This window comes from Cinclus cinclus, chromosome 14 (assembly GCF_963662255.1).
Source record: "Cinclus cinclus chromosome 14, bCinCin1.1, whole genome shotgun sequence".
Lineage (NCBI taxonomy): Eukaryota > Metazoa > Chordata > Aves > Passeriformes > Cinclidae > Cinclus > Cinclus cinclus.
The window spans coordinates 12,002,988-12,022,913 of record NC_085059.1 but is presented as its reverse complement, the minus strand read 5'-3'; the positions used below and the strand labels follow the sequence as shown (position 1 = coordinate 12,022,913).

General features: G+C 38.7%; 1 protein-coding gene across 3 annotated transcripts; it reads right to left on the bottom strand.

Annotated features, from left to right (window-relative positions):
* Positions 1 to 97: 97 nt before the first annotated feature.
* On the bottom strand, positions 98 to 19,657 carry DDX46 (DEAD-box helicase 46). 3 transcript variants are annotated; one of them, XM_062502029.1, is made up of 23 exons: positions 19,567 to 19,657; positions 17,130 to 17,312; positions 16,710 to 16,850; positions 15,707 to 15,824; positions 15,371 to 15,536; positions 14,909 to 15,060; positions 14,510 to 14,623; positions 13,729 to 13,894; positions 13,241 to 13,361; positions 12,727 to 12,902; positions 12,176 to 12,297; positions 11,299 to 11,377; positions 9,425 to 9,507; positions 8,413 to 8,577; positions 7,904 to 8,066; positions 6,846 to 7,039; positions 6,178 to 6,315; positions 5,398 to 5,547; positions 4,581 to 4,778; positions 3,784 to 4,002; positions 3,190 to 3,334; positions 2,480 to 2,553; positions 98 to 2,016 (listed from the first exon to the last, which is right to left on the bottom strand). In XM_062502029.1, the coding sequence occupies exons 1-23, from the start codon at positions 19,581 to 19,583 to the stop codon at positions 1,969 to 1,971; spliced, it is 3,132 nt and encodes a 1,043-aa protein (XP_062358013.1). In that variant the 5' UTR covers positions 19,584 to 19,657; the 3' UTR covers positions 98 to 1,968. The 3 variants fall into 3 exon arrangements, with proteins under 3 accessions (XP_062358013.1, XP_062358014.1, XP_062358015.1); XM_062502030.1 differs by having other exon boundaries at positions 4,599 to 4,778; positions 15,719 to 15,824; XM_062502031.1 differs by having other exon boundaries at positions 4,605 to 4,778; positions 15,719 to 15,824.
* Positions 19,658 to 19,926: the final 269 nt, after the last annotated feature.

The window sequence follows — 19,926 nt, the reverse complement described above, 5'->3', positions numbered from 1 at the left end:
AAAACACAGAAGCAGTGCAAATGCAGAAAACAGAGGAGCTATTCAGAAAGACAGTTTCTGAAAAATATACATTGAAATTGCTTTTATTTTTGCTGGAATTAAAAAAAAAAACATAAGAATATTGACATTGTATTTAAAACCCCCAAGAAGTGAAAGATTATACATTTTTGCATCTCTGAAATCCAATAAAAGTGTCTCCATCATGCCTTTTTTAGGGGATATCAATGTATGAATATTTTGAACCAAGATTTTTAAAGACGTGTCAGGCTGTCCAAATTCTGCAGTGCTCTTTATTAAGTATACAGAATGTGTCACTCTTCTGGGAAGGGACACTAACTTTTGGACAGACAATTCAACAAAGAACTTCTAGGAAAGACATCAAGCCCCAGTTCTTAAGGGAAGGAAGACTGGTGTATTTAAGTGTAATCACAGAGTTTTAGTTTGGGATTTCTCTTTTAAGTTTTCAGAACTGTTACTGTGTGTGCTGCTTCTCTCTGCTCTACTCCATGCACTAATACTGTCAAGTACTACACCAGGAGTGTTCTTATCCTAAAAGTAGACTGTTAAGCTGGTATAGTCATTCCTTTGCTTCTTCCCTGTACTGCAAATAAGGTACACTGACAGGGTAACAGACAGTTGTATGCAAACACAAAGAGTCATTTAAAGTACCTGAAGTTTGGAAAGAGAAGTTGTGAATTTATACAGCCATGATGCAGATTGTATGATTTGTCTTCACCAGGGTTAAAGCAGTATATACACAGCTGGTTTAAAATGACACATTTCTTCTCAATGTGTCAGATAGGAAAAGCTTTCTATGAAAGTCCTTTTGAAAATCATCATCTTGAAAGGCTTGCAGCTGCTAGAATGAGACAATTCAAATTGCTACTGCTTTGGCTGCAGACAAGCAGACAGAAGTGAAATGCTTAGGAGTAGAGTCCATCATGAATCCTCCTGGTTATGGGGATGAGACCTCAAAAACATTGGTCCTGCCTGTCCCAGTAGCTTATTGACTGCAGTGATAGCATTTGTGGAAATTAATTCATAAATATCACTATACATTTTTACTTAAAGCCATGCCCTAACAGTAATAAAGATTACAATCCTGGGGAATAATCACATTAAATGTATATATAAGAACAGTATAAAAGAGTGACAAAGTTGTATTTAATTACAAAAGAGGTTTCTTCTTTTTTTCTGCAAATTCCTTTTTAAACTAAAACACACTTTAATTCATATGTCACCAAATGAGGAAGAAAAAAAATCAAATCCTAAAATCCTTATGTATAGAAAAAATGGGACAACTGTTGTTATACTGCAAAACATTTCACTTTACAACAACCCCAAAGTTATCTATTAGCTAGATGATAAAGAAAAATCGGGACATGAGAAGGATAAAACCTTAAAACAAGACATCGAGTATTTTTGGATAAAATCCTCTACTCTGATCAATGCACGACTCTCTGACCTTAGGGGGACATTTGTACACGGAATGAATGTGTGTGGAACCAGCCAGAGAGATGCTATGCATCAGGAGAAAAATCCTGCTTTATTTTGGTGTTTTGTAATTTTTCCAGTATAAATTGATGTGCAAAACCATTTCAACAATATGAAGCAGGTACATTCTAGCAACTTCCAACACAAATCCCAATGCTTTCATTTACTTAACAGTATACTGTCTGTCAAAAAAAAAATTAAAATATGTTTATTTCATATTCTTTATGATGAAAAGTATATAAACTGCACTTTTAAATTAAATCATGTTCCGCCAAAACCGGTCTGCTTTAAGACTGATAACTTTAGTGGAGACAATTAAGATGCTTCAGCAAGTATCAATTTTCTGTTAAAAAAATGTCCGCAAGATGAAATAAAAAAATTTCTTAATTTACAATAAGCAGTGTAAACAGCAAAAACAACAGAAGCCATACAGTTTCACGCACCAGCTGCTAGCAGACAGGTAACTCCAAATACTCATAGAACTTTGTATCTTCCTTTGTTGGTTGGTTGGTAAGAATTTTGCTGCAAATAAAGAAGAGGATAATCACAGTTAAAAGTAAAGATGGATAAATGAATTGCAATAAAACCCCACTAAGTTAATAGCTGGATATGTTGTAAAGCTACAGCAAACCAGATCTCTCAACACATATAAAAAAACAAAATGAGGGGGATAATTCTCCTCTCCCCTGCCTGATGGTGTTGAAATTAGGAAATTTACTGGGACCCAACTCTTCGAGGGGTCTTCATTCAAAAAGCTCTGTCAATGTGTTATCTCCATCTGCTGGTTGATAGCAGCTGTGTCCTGGTTGATTAAGCAGTGCCATGGATTTTTAGACTGTTCAATAAAACAGTGTTTTTGAGATCTATAGGTCCCAGCTCTTGATATTAATAAAACCTTATGCTGGAGCATCAGCATTTGCAGAAGTCAATCTCATAAAGCATACATTAAAGCACTTTCCCTCTGCTTTCTGGATATTGCACTCACCAATCTGATGAGCTCCTCTTTTATAAGTCGTGTGATTTCTGCCTTTGCTTTCTGTACAGCCAGTTCATTGGCACCTGAAAATAAAAATATGTATTATAATCTTAAACGCTTTCTGTATATGAAGCCTGCAGAATAAATATTCCTGTCATTGCTGTCTACTTTCAGAAGCACAGTAAAATGTGGGGAGTATCCTCAGCTATTTGGTGAAGAAATTGCACAGAATGCCGAAGTTTGACAGTGTTGTCTTTTAAGGAAGATACTCCAGTCATGAATGATACTGTTCAGAACTATGTAGGATTAGACATTTCTTGAGAAAAACTCAACCATTCATGACATTTACCAAGTTTCTGCTGTAGTAGTTGATGCAATTTCTTATACCTTTAACAGCCTAAACAGAATTCTGTTTTCTTCCTTATTTCCCACTGGCACAGACCTCTTTGGGCTAATTCTTCTTCCTCTCTTCTTTTCCTCTCCTCCAAACTGATTTCATACATTAGCTGTTGTTTTGTGGCAGATGAGGAGAAGCCTTTCTGGGATCCCCATGGATCATTTGATAAGTGTATAAAGATAAACAAGTGTTTTTCAGTAATTGAAAAGTAACTGCAGTGAGTCTACAACTCAAGTGTCCAAACACTGACTACAGAAATTCCATCTAATTACAAAACCAGACTCATAGTTTTAATAACAACATTTATAAAAAGAATACATACTTTCTATAGCCAAATAAATCTTTCGTTCTCCTTCCTTGGGTTCTTTGCCTGGAGGGAAGTAAGTTCCCCTGATTGTAATGGCAGCTTCAGAATATTCACTGATCCTCTGCAGCGCTTCTTTGGAGGTAACTTTCCATCTGGCAGTCTGCAAGGTGAAGGATATGGGAGGATCAACAAGGAGAAAGGCACCATACAAAAGGGCAATCCAATAGTTCTGCCAGTGTGGGAAGAACGTCAAAGAGAAATACAGGGAATTTGTACCTGATACTGTGAAATAAGGGCCAAGAGCTGTATCAGTCATGGCAGTAAAGTAAAATTTGCAAAAAACACCAGACAATGTCAGAGATTTGGGTATTAGAGAAGTGGGTAGAGGGTGAAGAGATTTTTGTCTGATAATGAATACTTGCTTTTCTGATACTCTCTGGAATAAGTCCAAAGTATTGCATTTATATAACCTGAGAAGTAATCACAATTGAAGTAGTAATTTCAATTAGGTATGATCAGAAATAGAGACATTTTATTGGTGTAAGTATGAAGAGAGGTTTTGTTAAATAATGGTAATTTAAAGTTGATTATAGCAAAATGGTTACTTGCCTGTGGGAAGTCATTGATCTCTAATTCTTCTTCATATCTTTTGAAGGATTCATTCTGTCCTCCATCCTGTTTCTCTTCCTCCTGCTTCTCTATGGGTACATAATTGAGCTTGGCATTGATTTTTTCTGCCAGTTGCTCTGCAATGGTCTTGGCAGACACAGTAGGAGCTTGAATTGTGCCTCCTCTCAGGATAGCATTTGTAGCCTGCTGCATCACATCCTGTAAAAGCACAGGTCCATAGTGAGAACAAGGTAGCCAAAAAAAGGAATACATAAACCAGTAAGGGTTTCATTAAAGCTATCTATGTAATGTAATTGTCTACATAACGAATACATTCTCCAGACTTCTGCTCTTCCTTCCTTCCTTCCTTCCTCTCAACAACTCCCTTCACACCTGCAAAGAAAAGATCCTAGTGGTCTTTTGTATTTTCATCTTAAAATATCTTTGGACATTTCAGAACAATTAGCCTCAATCTAAACACACTGTACATCACATGTACATGCTTCAGCAGAAAGATGTTCCGCAACTCTGCCAAAAGCGGCAAAAATAACTGTGTAATGTTATCAGCAATGAATTCACTCTTTGTCAGGGCAGACAAAGCATTCATAGTTCTAAGTCCTACAAACATACCAGCTCACTTAAAAATCCTATAAAAGTGAGTTAGTCCAGCCTAAAGGAGATAAACAATGCAGTATGTTACTCGTGCACAGAAACACCAAATCAAATGGCAGCCGCGGAACAAAGAACTGAACAACCTTCATTAAAAAATAATAACATTGGTCTGTAAAGAGCCTGACCTTAAAGTGGAAGGGAACCATGACTTGTGCCTCTGCTCCAAGATTCTTTTGGGCATTGATTCTCAAAGCCAATCTTTTAGCGATTTCCAATTTTTCTGCATTCCCAGCTGATGGTGTAGGAGCATTTGATGTGCCTGGTGCTGCCATGTCTTTTACTCTTTTCTTTGAATTGAACATGCTTTCAATTTGTTCATCAATCTAAAGAAAATAACAATTATATGATCACTGCATTTACCACTATATAATCTTGTCATCATAAAGAAAGAAGTATTAAGAGGCATTTAGTTTACATGCTCTTAAATCAGTTTTGTATAAATGGTAGCAGCCTGCCCAAAACTACAGCTCAACAAAAGGATGATCTAATCAGGAAAAAGTCTGAACACAGTGTTTACTTGCAAGGTCACAAAAAGGAATCTATCCAACATTATGAAAGGAATCTAGTAAGATTAAGAAATAGAAAATGCTACTATGAATGTCTTTAAAACACTTCAAATAAAATTATGTTCACAGTTGAGAACCATAGTTCTATTTCATTTATGCAAGGTTAATATCCCAAATAATATACGTGATATTTAAATAACTACACACATTAAGTGTAAAATGGCAGTAAGTCAAAAGGAGACACTGAAGATCTTCCTAGATCTTGATCTTCGCAGCTGTATCTCTATGTTTGAAGAATACATGCAGTCAGTAACAAAGATCACAGAGTAACAGAAACCCATGCACTCTGCAATGCATTATGCAATTTACTGGAGGAGTGAATCAAATGTATCGAGGAAATCCATAACCAACTTAAATCCCATTCCCCAGTGCTTACATCAACAGCTGTATCTTCATCATCTGAATCTTGCAAGCCAAGAGCTGCTTTTTGTAGCTTCTTTCTTTCGTTAGCCAAAGCCTGTTCTGTTTCATCAAATTTAAAACCTTTGCCAGAGAATCCACTGCTTTTCTTAATCAGCTTTCCCTCCTGAAAACAAAAATGTGTATTATCATACTTCAGAGTTTCAAATCCTAGTTCTGATAGTCATAAAATAACTGAAAGATTATACAAATATTTTTGAAGTTCTTTAAAAAGCAAATCCTAGCACAATCATAATGCGCTTCAAATTTAAAAGCTTCATTTCACAATGAAATGTAAATTTGAAAAACTATGTTAACTCAGCAGAGACAGAACCCTACTGGGATTTTCTGTAAGTACACATTTTAAATGCTTTTCAAATGCAGTAAAAAAAAAAAAAAATAAAACCTCCATTTTTTATATCAGAAAAACTTCAAAATCACTCCTCTCAGCATGAGTGAGATCCTCTGATGGTGAGAGCTCTAGAAATAATCATACAAATTCTGTGAAAGGGCTTCATTATCTTGTATGTGAGTTTTGTTAAAAGCCAAAGTGCCCCTTCTACCATAGGTATTTATTACATACCAGGTAACAATATAGAAATTCTCAGGAACAGTTCTTTAAATGACATTCAAGATTCCAAGCATACACGTGTTCCCAGAGAGGTGACCCACGTGTGTATGCTGGACAGCTGGACACATGTGCATACACAGGCATTAAACCTGGACCAAGCTCCCCAGAGAAGAAAGAATTACTTACAGCCTTCTGTTGGTCTTTGAAGTCAGCCCAGAGCTTCTCCAAATCAGTAGGAATTGGATTCCCGGACAATTCCAAAGCCTTAATGATATCACCAGCATAACGTGCCTGATCCTCAGTAATGAATGTATATGCATACCCCTGGTCAAAATTCATTTAAGAGACAATTAGGAAAAAGCTCTAAAGACACTATCTCTAAATTTATTGAAACACCCTTGCACAGATGCTGATTTCTGGTCAATGGAACTAACCATGACAGTTAATAACTTTTTTTAGTGGAAGTGTAGAATGAATAATGTGACTTCCCAGGAAGCTGATACATAGGTAATCATCCAAAGATAGCAAACACTGAAATCTCTTCATCCAACCAGTGCTGTCATGGTTAAAAGTTTGAAAAATTAAAATCTGATCAATTTAGTAATGCACATTTCCAACAGTGAAAAACACCCAAATTTTCAGCCACAAATGGTGTTTAAAAGAAGATTCAGACATCAGAAGAACACACAAGTTCCAAATTTCAGATTGCTGAATTTCAGAACATATTAAAAACACTCTTCCCACCAACAACACAAACTACTCCCTCTGTAGCTATCCCTTTGAACAACTCCATCAAACAACAAAGATGGGGAAAATGCCAGTACTAACCAAACCAGACAACTGAGTGTACATACTTTATTGCCAGCTCGCCCAGTGCGGCCTGCTCGGTGCACATAGTCCTCATAATGGTTGGGACAGCTGTAATTAACCACCAGCATCAGCTGCTTCACATCCAAGCCCCTTGCTGCTACAGATGTGGCCACCAGAAGTTTGCAGGTTCCATTCTTGAAATCATTAATGATGCTGTCCCTGTCATACTGATCAATACCTGTAAGACAAATCAGTTAATTATAAAGCTCTGCTTTAAGTCACAACAATTTGCACACAGGTCAAAATACCCTCCTACTTCAAACAACCAAAACCATAACCAAATAAAACTTCAATACTTTCACACTTTTGAAAGCAAAATACATTATCCAAAATAACCTCTATTATTCAGAATAACTTTTAATTTTTCCATTACCAAAATATGCTTTCCGCATACCAAGCTCCTCAAAACATTTTTAAAATATTATTTTCTATTTTGTACTTCAGCTGAGACCTCATCAGAAGGCTTTGTCTGTTCTCTAAAGGAACAGAAATTTCAGAAGAATATTTTTCCCTCTTACATTGGTGCATTCCTGGTGAACAGTGATTTTGTACTTACTGGTTTTATATAAAATGCACTAAAGTAATACAGTTTAAAAGTACACTGGGATGGACAGCACTGTAAAGAGATTTTTTTCTCCTCTTGCTACTTCCATTCTATTACTACTTGATAGAAGAAAAGTAAAGCAACTACTGCTGTTACTGTGGAACCTCAAAAATATCATGATACTCCCCCATGGCACTCCCTACTTTACAATAACAAGTAGTTAGCAATATTCCCTGAGAGGTGTTAACTCTCAGTAACAGTCCTCTTGCACACACAAGATTTGGCATCTGATGATATCGCAAAGAGAAAAGAGTAATTACACAAAACTATCATGTCTATTTCAAATTAAGAAACAATTTTCCTCCCCAATTACAAAGCAAAGCCTGCTTATGAAGAAGTAATAATTGGTACTATGCAGGAACTAAGTGATTTTTAACTACTGGGTACCAACATCCTAGTTGGGAGTAGTTAATATAAATCCTTAAATTTGCAGATTACCTCCATGAAGAGACAAGCAAGGATAAGAGGCCCTCATTAAATCTTTCAACAACCCATCAGCATGTTCTTGCTTATCTACAAATATGATAACAGATCCTTTCTCCTGATAATGTCCCAGTAGCTCCAGTAACTTCAGAAATTTGTTCTCCTCTTCTATGACAATCTGGAAAAAGACACACAAAAGCCTAGTAAAGGAGTATAATTTGTATCTTGAGTCATTAAACAAATCCAGAGTGCATAAAAGTTAAAATCAGGAACAGGAGATGACTTTCTTAGGCTGTTCCCACAGCTAGTGGGAGAATAGCTGTTCAACTTAGCACTTCAAACCAACTTTAAAAATCACACTGCACTTGCAGATTAGAGTGTTGATTTATTTCTAAGTCCATTTTTAATAAGGCCACTAAACTCCTAAAAATAAAAGCTCTGTGGGTATACTGGTTTATATTCAACATTGCTGGGAAAAATCTTTTGCAAGCAAATGAGAAGTGAGGCAGATGTATCATACTCACCACGTGTTGCTCCACATCAGAACAGACAACACTTCTGCCTCCAACCTGCACCTCTATAGGTTTACTGAGGATCCTGCGAGCCAGGGCCTCCATAGCTCTGGGAAAAGTAGCAGAGAACATGACAGTCTGTCGGTCAGGCCTGACGTTGTCTACAATGCGCATAACCTGCGGTGAGAGAACACTCCCTGTTAATATCCAAGTGCTGTACCTCAATGACACACTCATGCAAAACTGTCATCTTTAAAGTCAGGTGGTATCTGCACCTCACAGACTACAAAACGTTCCTTACAGATTTCCTCTTGGCACCAAGATGCTGGCACTGGAAGACAGGCAAAACTTGCTGAATTCAAAAGGAAGTTGCACGGCAATATGCAATCTGGCAGCAGCTCAGTAAAAACCCTAGCAAATGCAGCAGAAACCCTACAGCTCAAGAGACAAATAAAAGGAACTTCCCTAGTTTTGGAGAACAGTATAGCCCATGACAACTGAAAGAGCCCTGGTTGTCCAAAGCTCTCAGCGAGCAATTAGTCAGCATTTCCAACATTTTGTGCTTGTCTCTTGCCAAGAGACATCAAAGACTTTGTAACAGACTACAACTACTGACACGATAAACACCTGTATCAAGGAATTGCACAGGACAGCCACAAGTATTCCAAATGAGTTTGTAAAACACCCTGTGTATTAGAAAAAAGTCTAAGCTATATAGGAGCAAAACATAGAATCACAGAATAGTTTGGGTTGGAAGGGACATTAAAGATCATCCAGTTCCAGGCCCTTGCCACAGGCTGGGATACTTTCCACTAGATGTGAGGATAATGTGATGTTATAATAATTATAATAATGTGATCATAGATATGAGAATAATAGAAATATTAGAGTCAACTTCAACTGCTGTCCATATGCAGCAGATTCTTTTGAAGACCCACTGGCAGTGTAGTAATAATGCAGCGTTACAAAATCCTTGATGTGAGTAACAGCATCTTTTGGCACTATCCCTCATGTCATGAATTACCTGAGGCTCAAATCCCATGTCAAACATTCTGTCAGCTTCATCGAGTACAACGTACGTGACTCTACGGAGGTTTGTCACCCGACCTGTGAAAGGAGAGGAAAAAACACATGGGAAACAAAATCAAATGGAAATCTAGTTTCCCTTAGGAATATTTATTTTTTAATGTTATATAGTCTCACTATCTTCTAACAAAGACATTAATTAATTTTTTTTTAAAAAATTCACTAAATGTGAATTTTAATGTTCACACTTTAATCACACATACATTCTGGGAAATGTGTAAGTATGCACAAGGCCCTTTTAGTTTGTCAAACTCTTCTCTTGCATACCATCAGAGGGCCAGAAGAACCTGTAAAATTCAGAAAACTGCCCTCGCCAAAACACATCATAAAACTAAGACTGAGCTGAAGCAAGGAGCCACATCAGCCAGTATCTGACAGCGGCACCTAGAAAAGAACATATTAGAGATTACAGCGCATGTGTGGAAGGCAAAGCCCAGTGCTAACTGCTGCAGCCTCAGAGAATTCCTTTTATACACAATCTGTAATGCTTCCCTGGAAATAAGAATAACTACTTGAGGATAACCATAGTAGTTCTAGATCACTGCTAATAACAGGCATAAAACAGAGTAATCAGTCTTTTCAAAATGACTATATAATTAAAACCTACCCGGTAAAACTACTGAATTTAAAATCAAGAACCACCCCAAACTCTGGGACAGGTTGAAATAAAATAAGCAAGTTGTGCTTCTCTGAACATTTTGAAATTATGGACAGGACAACTAGCACCCTTCCCAAAGAGTGAAGAGACTCCCTTTCATGAGAAGGATTTAACTCAAGGATTTTAGAATCATACTCTCACACAATATAAACATATTCAGTTCCACACAAATGTGGAGTGACACTGCCAAATGCTCTCTGAATGAACAGATTTGTCACATTTTCTATAACTATCACTCAGACTTGTGCCTATCAAACTACAGAATACTGCAAATTTGATCCTCTCAGCTTCATCAAATTGTAGCTGAATTCTCAAATTATATAAGACATCACGCGCTGCATTTTTTAAGATATGAAATTTATACTTAAGGAACAAAGCAAATATTGCTTATATCTATGTATCTATTTAACATCTTAACATTTTCATCCCCAAATAATAACTTTGTAAAATTACTTGGGAACAGCATTAATGTACCTACCTTTGACGACTTAAGTCTTGGAAGCCCAGTTCTATATGTCTTGAAGGTACTTTTTTCACAGAAGTTAAATAATGTCAACAGTTTAGTAGAGGTTTTGATGTGGAATAATTTAATAATAAAACTTTATCTAATAAGCATGCAATGGTTACACTAGGACAAAACCTCTTAAAGCTGCAGTGGCTCAGTTTAATGAATCTGAATATCTGATATAAGGTCACTTCTTTTACTTTCTGAGCAGGTATTTAGGGAGGGCTTCTTTGTCTGTTTTTTAAAGCCAGCAGATAAAGGCAGAGTCAGATGCTCTTGTAAAATGGGTAACTGCTGAGCTACTCTAACACAGATAACGGATCAATGAGCAGACAAAATAAGCAACTATTACATAATCTTTATCTAAATTACTCCAAATTAAAAAATTTGGACCACCACATCTCAACTTTAGCAATGATAAACATTCTCAAAAACTCTTCAAGAATGTAGTACTTCCTGTCCTCCCCAAAGTCAATGTATGCTTAAACCTAGTATTAGTGCTATATATTCTCAGCAGCTATACAGTGCAGCCTGAAGAGATATAAGAAAATTGCATAAGACCATTTATCAAAATACATGATCTTCTGAATTTGTTAGAATTACACAACAAATGTAAAAAATTGTCCAAAGGAAAATGTTTTCTACTCACCATTGTTAGCTGCTAACATGTCAATCATACGTCCAGGTGTGCAAACAATAATTTCAGCACCTCTTTTGAGTTCAGCAATCTGATTTCAAAACAGAGTAAACAATCTGCTAGTTTTTGCTTTGTGATTTGTTTCAGGTTTTTTTTAAACATATATCACCTTGCAAAAAAGGAAACCACCTACACTGTAATACAGCTGTTCTACTAACATGAATTATGTAAAGATTTGAATTAGCAATTTCTTCAAGTCTTAGGAAAATTCTGCTTCCAAAAAGAGTAACCCCTGACAGTCTGAGTTACCATCACCTGAAGTAGTTTTAGCGAGGCTATGACTTCGATGCAGTTAAGAGCCTGTAAGAAATGTCAATGTTACATCAGGAACAAGTGATAGTAAACATACCATGTTCCACCACACATGGTTACTCTTGTTGTTTCCATAAATGGGTGGGGTGGAGGTGGGGAAGACCTTGAAATTAATCTCTAATTTACTTCAAGATGCAATATTTGATAATGCAATAAACCAAAGTTATCATTTTCTGGCTTTTATCTTAAGGGAAACTCTCTAAGGGAAACAGCTTCTTAGTAACTTTCAAACTATTATATCCCACTAAAAATTCAATTTTAATTTAATGCTCAGTACATACATAAAGAGAAATTTTTAAGGATTGTATTTGAGACTTTCCAGGATCATTATTGTTTAAGGCTAAGTTACATGCAAAGCTTGTTGCATTACTACCATTCCCACTGAGAAAATCCATAACGAAGACTGCAAATGTACTGGAGTAATGGAAAAGAAGAAGCAACTAATTTTGCTACAAAAGAAACACTGACTGATAAAGCCCAAGCATTCTTTGACAAGGTAGGCATGTTTTTTGCATACCTGTTCACTGATTCCTGTTCCTCCATAAACACACACAACTCGAAGCCCAAGTGTCTTTGAGAATTTCTTGCACTCCTTGGTAATCTGCAAAGCCAACTCACGTGTAGGTGTCATAATGACAGCTAAAAGCAAAACATCCTCATCACACATTGCATTTTAAGAGCTGTTATAATTTCCACAACAGAAATCAGCATTCTGTAATGATTTTTACAGCATTTTACTTTCTATTTTTAAGAACATAATTTCAAGGACAAGATAACTAAGACATTATGAGGAAGGAGTGGAAATTTGGTTGAAGTGCAAAAATCAAAGGAGTAATGTCTCCCATATATGTGGGCATGGGAGTGCTACTGAAATACCATGAGACAGCACAGGGATCATGAAACAAGATTAAAAAACACAGTGATCTTTAACTTTTAAAAAGCCACTTATAAATGGACATTAGTAACCACTTCTCCCTATAAGAAAGTGAAAAACTGAAATCCCATCTAAAGCATATACATGATGTTACATTTATTTAAACAGTAACTTTGAAAATAAAATATTTTCACCTATGGGACCTTCTCCTTCTTCTAATGCTCTCTGATCCATAATGTGTCTGAACATGGGTAACAGAAATGCAATAGTTTTTCCACTTCCTGTTTTAGCAATGCCAATCAAATCCCGTCCATTCATAATTGCTGGGATAGCCTGGGTTTGAATCGGAGTGGGCTTTTCATAGCCATGTCTTAAAGAAGGAAAAAAAATATTTTAAGAACAAAATAGAATTTGACAGATGTGAATCATGAAGTTATGCTAATTTTTTTTTACATGCTCGTATTTACATATAAATATCAGTTCCATTCAAAAAACACAGATCAAAATGAGCAGCAAAAGCATGATACAAATGGCATAGTTAATAACAATAATTCAACACTGAGTGATGAACACTCTGATGACTATATATGCAAAATTTACAGACATGGACATGTGGCATTATGCAGCAAAGTAAAAGGTCCTTCTCATGGACACAGGACAGAACACAGTGGACAAAATCAAGGATGATACAGCTTATAAAGCGCTTACTTTTTGAGGGCAGTGAGAATCTTCATGGAAATACCACACTGTACCCAGGTTTTTATTGGTTTGGGACAGCCTTTTCCCTTGACTGTAATTCCCTCCAGCTCCAGCCGGTACACATTTACCTCTGAAATAGAGTTTACCTTTTAACAGAGTCAAACTTGACACTTTTCTACTACCCTGATCTAAAAATTCTTGCTTTGTCCCTTAACATGAAATACCAATTTTATCACTACCAGAAAAAACAGCTTTTTGCTTGTTACATGAACACAGGAGCTAGGTTGAAAGGACTCAGGTTAATTTTCCAATCAAAGCCTCATCTATAATTATAGTAAGTTATCAACAATAGGGGTGCACCTGATTTAATACTCTTCTATAGCAAGTTTCTCCAAATGCTTTTTATATTCCAAAGCATTTGCTGTTTCTTAGCACACTGAAATCCACCATTATTTACTTCAAAGTACCCAAGGTGTTCAGGTTGTATTTGTTTTTACCTTCTTGAGTCATTTTAGCGAGTTCTGGTACTTCAACGTAGAAGTTTTTCCTGAAAGGTTCATATTCTATCTTTCCATGATCCACTGGTTCTAGCAGCTTTCTCTGCTTGGTCTGATAGCCAGTCAGGGCAGTCTGAAGATCAACTTCCTCCTCTTCTGAGGAATACTGCAGAGATCACAGTTTTTGTGTACATTAGGATTAATGAATTATGAAGGTATTTGCCTTTTTTCATTTACAGCAAAACTATTCAGGAGCAACAGATACTTCTTACTATATTAGACATGAAACTGAAGACCTGCTCTCAACTTAAGAGTCCCAATTGTTCCTTCCCCTGATTCTTTCATGTTTCTCTGAAACCTAAACTCTTACCATGTTCTGTGTCACTTTCACGACTTGATCAATGCCAACTACCAGCCCTGTCATTCAGAAATAATCACTGCCACACAAAAGAAACAGTAAGAGGAAATTAAGAGAAAGCAGCCAGCCAGCAGACTGGGGGCACACTGCAGTCACAGCTCTGACAGATGGCCCCACCTCAGCTTTGAAGGCGCACCACTAATTCTGGAACTGCAGCCACAGAGCACGGCCTGAAGTGACTGAGCTCCAGGGCCTGCAGGGTGCTGAGTCTGTGACTCAGGCAAGGCTGTCCTCCACAGCCTCCCAAGCAGCAGAATACCCACACCCTTCACAGCTCTTCAGGCCAAACACCACACACAGCCACAGGAAGCAAGAGCAGGCACTTTGCCTGTTCACATGCGAAATACAAAACATTTCCATTACCTCCATTGCATCTTGGTCATTCTCCATGAGTTCCCCTTTCTTCTTTTCTGATTCAGCAGCTGCCTTCTTGGTTGTCACCACAGTTACCACCTTGGTAACAGTTGGTCCAGTTTTCTATAAAAAACGTTTTAAAAAAAGAATGCACTATTATATAAAACAAAACCCATCCTGCAAAAAACACACAGAAGATCTGTACTTCTAGATACATTATGCCGAGCATTTTCATTTCCTACTTCCCTCAGAGAAATTTTATCAGTTAGTTTCATAAAAACACCAGGATTAAAGCTAACTTCTTGCTTTTTTGCACTTTCCCCCATTTTTTCCCAAGCCATTTTGCTATTAAAACACAAAGTTATCTTTGTCTTTTAAAAGCAAGCAATCTCTAACAAGTGATTTTACCTTTTCACTCCCACCTCCACCTTTCACACTTCTCATATTGAACTTCTTGACCTCTTCTTTTACTTCTTCCATATAAGCATCTAAAGGATCTAACTCCTCATCTTCAACTTCATTGCCTTCTTTTTCTCCTTCTGCAGTTTCCTCTTCATCATCTAATAAGAGTGAAAAAGATGGGGATAAAAGACAGGGAAAGACAGAAGTCCTTACATTTGTCAAATTACTGTCCACCCAAATAATTACAGTCCAGTGTTATTACTATATAATTTTCCCCATACAAATCTCTCCAGTTGGTTTATCAAAAATATATCTTAAACTATTTGACACCATGACCAGATTTAGGCTTTGTTATAGTTTACATTTTATGGTTCACATTCTGAAGAGTAATCGGATGCTTTAAAGACATTGCAATAAAAATATTACTAGGAACAAAAGTATTCTGTTACATAAAAAGAGGTTAAATACCATCATCATCTTCTAAACTCCATTTTTTCCCCTGTTTCATCTCTTCAATTTCTTTTTTTAGTTCTCCTATGTTTTCCATTGCCTTCTTGCGTTGTTCTTCCCTCCATTTCTCCACTCTTTCTTTTCGTTTTCTCATTTCTTCTTCTAGTTTGTTCTGATCAAAATTCTATCACAAAAACCAACCAAAAAGTGAAAATTAATGGTCACTGGCTTTAGCCTATGCTTCTTTAAACAAATGTAACCATTGAGTTAGCAAGCTGTAGAAGACTGGGCATCCACAAACTTCCTGGATTGAATTCTTTATCTTTTAAATTTACAAGTGTTAGAAGTCTCTACCTCAGTGGCCACAGCATTTGTGGTAGCATCTTTATCCTTCTCTTCCTCTTTGTCATCTTTGTCTTTTTTCTTTTCTTTGGAAACTTCCACACCTTCAGTCTTTTCTTTAGATCTTGATCTGAAAGGCAAGATCAAAGATTTCTTAGAACATTACAGCTTTTCTCAGGGGAAGGATACCTATACGCTGGACAGAAATCAAACTATAATCACCCTGTTATGTTTTCAAACACCTCACAAAACACACTGCTTCCCAGACAATCTTTCCTTGTCACAGAATTACTTCCTCTGACTACCAGTAATGTAGACTCTAACCCAATCCACTGGTTCACGTGTTTTTCTCCTTTTTTTGCAGACTTCATTTTCAGAGCTCTTACAATTAATACTCCAGTTGTTCTGCACTTTATTTTACACCTCCTTGAAGCTGGCATTAAGAGGTAGAAAAAATACCTGTTTGTGTAATTTCTAGATAAAGGTAAAGTGATCTAGCATTTTGCCGTGGAAATGTGAGCATCCCTCTAAACACACTGTCCTGGCTGACAGACAAAAGCCCTTCTCCCTGGGAAAGCTATTTATGTAATGCAAATGTAACAGGCAGACTTGCACTGAATACAAAACCCATTTATCACAGGTTTTATCATCCTTACCTGATTCCAATTTAAAATAAACCATCTAAACCAACTCTGTCCTAACTTATGACAATATAAAATTCCCTTTAGCTAATTTAATATCATTAAGTTTTTTCCTTTGGACTATTTTAATACAAAACATACACTTACTCCCAAAGCCTTTGTGATTCCAGCTTGTCATGATTTCTAGAGTGCCATCACTACTTATGCTGTACACAGACTATTGTTACCATTTACAGACTTCCCACTCACTTTACAGCAGAGCCTGCCTATATGCTGCTTGCAATTGTATCTGAAAACCGTATCAAGATATATTTAAAATACAATTATCTGCAGCAAGCTTTTATTCATTTCTAAAGCTAAGAACATGAGAATACCTGTTTTCTGTTTTCCTGTTCTTGCTTGGACTGGAGGATCGAGACCTTCTCCCTCTACTCCTGCTCCTTGAGCGCCTCCTCTCTCGGCTCCGTGATCGTCTTCTCTCTCGGCTCCGTTCCCTTTCTCTACTCCTTGAACGTCTGACATGCAACAAAATTGCCTTTACTTAGGACATGCTCACAGTATAACGTTAGTCTTCTGCTGAGGAACAGGTTGCAAAAGAAACCCACCAATCATCAAGACCACTAAGAACTTACAAACTCCAGAACCAGCAAGCCAGAAAGCATTTAATAAGCAAAAAGCATTAAGCATAGTGAAATCCATCACGGACATCAGCAAACCAACTAACTAGAGTGGGAGAACATCAATATTCAGCAGACAGGCACTTTCAGATACTCTGACTGGAGCTGATGTCGTACCTTTGGCGCTTTCTGTCCCGCGAGCGAGACCTTCTCTTGTCCCTGCTGCGCGACCTCTCCCGTCTGCGGTCCCGATCCCGGCTCCTGGAGCGCCTGTCCTCACGTTTCCTCTTGTCCGACGGGGAACGACTCCTGGAACGGCTCCCGGAGCGTCCCCGGGATGCAGAGCGCTTCCGATAATGCCTGTGTGGCACGGTCACAGGGTGTGAGCACCAGAACCATGTGCACTTAAAGGGTGTTTGTCAGGTGGTCAAGCAAGCAAAAAAGTATTATCTGAATTTCTTGGACTTTTTAGATGCCTTAACTTCTGTAATCGTCTTGCCAAATTGATTGGTATACATACTACATGTAAAATATACATAATATGCATATTAGAATACTATTGTAAGTACATCGTGACAACACCAGAACATCAAGAACAATTTCCTTTTCAGAAATCCACTGATTTCCATTTTATATACAGGAAAAGCTGAAGGCTCTTTGAAGCTATCCCAAAACCTGTCAAGGAAACAAAATTGCTCTTTGTTGCTTTTTTTACAAGAAATGTTCACCCATGTAAAGTAGGTAAACTACATCTCCACTCAGTGGGAAAGCTGTCAGACTTCAAAGAAACATAGACCCCTGAGGATGTGACACAGCTTTGGTCACCATGCTGACATCAACAGAAATTCTGTAATATCAAGCATTACAACAGAAGCTGTCAGAAGTCAGCAAGGCTTGAGGGGTGTGTGATGGAGATGGGTGTCTCCTTTCCTCCCCTAATTAAATGCTCTTATCCCAACCACACTGTGGGGCAGAGCAGGGCTACAAATTTTCTAGGAAACTCTTCAACTGAGTGTGGAAGTTACAGAGGGACCTTGACTGTGACCATTTCCTCTTCCTCCAATCCCAGATTTTTGGGATTGGATTTTCACCAGATTTTCACCATGCCACAATAATTCCCTGTTTCACTCTTCCTGGGGCTTAGGAGCCACAGACCCTTTCTTCTAACAAGCTCAGCAGTCATGCTTGGGAAGCAGTAAGAAGCAGAGAAGTCAAGACTTTAAGCCTCCCAACTCCTTGTTTCACTTCCATGGCAGTACTAAAATAGTTCAGCTCTAAAAATAGCAGTGTATTTATATTTAGTCTATGTTATGTGGTGTATTTAGGCACCACGTACACTTGGAGTTAGTACAGTAGCATATACCCACATCCTGCCTATCAGCAGGATAACTGAGTGCAAAGAATGTCTGTCAGCACTGAGATTTTTAATTTCTTTTCCATCTCCATCACAAAACAGGATCTACTCTATACTTCTTCTCTTTCTCATCTTTTAGTTTTAAAGAACTACTTTGTTTTTAACTTTTATTCCTCTACAGTGTGCAATAAAGCCAAGAAGATTATTTCAGGTTGCAGAAGCCCCAGTGTGAGGAACATCTCCACCCACCATTCACTCTCACCCTCTTACCATTTCTTCACTCTTACTGTATGGTAAAACAGAAAATTAATACAAGTTTTAACTCACTTTTAACATTATTTTTAGCCCAAACAGAAAAACCTTGTCATTTTCAGCAGAGAAATTATACTGTGACAAGCAACAGAGTCCTGCTGGCTGGAGTGCCAGACCTTGGCTTTCAAATCAGGAGGCTTTAACAGTGCCCTGTACTGCCCACGGTTGTCCCACCTCATCTCGAGCTAATTTAGCTAGATCTGTAGATCTCAGCTAGATCAGCTCTGCACTGGATCATGAATTTGAGCCTAAAGTGGTTGTTAAAATCTCAATACATATGTCTCCCAGTGTAAATCTGTTATGGACCTGGAAGCTATCACCATGTAGTACAAATTCCTGTGGGGACTGTCGTGCCAGCTTTATGGTAAAACTTGATTAAACTGCAAGACAAAGGCATATGCCCGACAGCACCTGCAAATTCTGAAACCGGTTAAAAGCCTGATAGGTGTGAGCAGCTCCGTATCATCTGGAGCACAGGCTTGGCCCGAGACACACCGCACGGGCACATTACCGCCGAGATGGTTACAACCCCTAACCAGGTCTTTAGAACAGCTACGAAAGGGCAAAAGATACGTAATACTGCATAACTACAAAAGGCACATGCAAAAAGATCTAAACCAAGTTAACCCCTCTACGTGGCTAATTACAGCATTTTGGAACAAGCCCGCGAAGGCCGGAGATGCTCCGGGAGCGGCGGGGTCGGTGCCGTGAGCTCTGGCAACTCGGACCCACCGAGCGTTGGGACCCGCGGCCCCGCCAGCCCGGAGCCCCGAGTTCCCGTCCCTGCCCTCAGGGCCAGCTCCCGGCTCGGGCCCTGCCGTGGCGGCCTCGACGGCACCCGCCGGCCGGGAGAGCCCGCGCCACCCTTCGTTCCCTCCCGGCCGCCTACACCGCGCCAGAACCCCCGAGAGAGCCGCGGTCCCCGGGCCGGCGGCGCCGCTCCCTCACCTGGACTCGCGGCCCATGGCGGCGGCTCTCCCGCTACACGGCAGCGGCCATTCCGCGCCCGCACGGCGAGAACCCCGCGGGCCGCACCGCCCCTTCCGGGCCGGCCCCCGCGCCGGCGCCCCCCGGCGGGCGGAGGGCGCAGCACCGCCCCGAGCCCACGAACGGGGGGCGCGAACCGCGGCCCGGCCGCGCACGGCGCCCAGTCAGCGGGTAGCGAAGAGGCTTTTAATAGAAAACAACCGTCTGTCAGCATCCAACAGAACTGTGTACACCAGCAGAGGTAAGGGAAAAACGGAAGAAAACAGATTGATTTCTTGGTCGAAGGTCGTTTCTTGATTGCCATTTCTTCATCGAGATTTC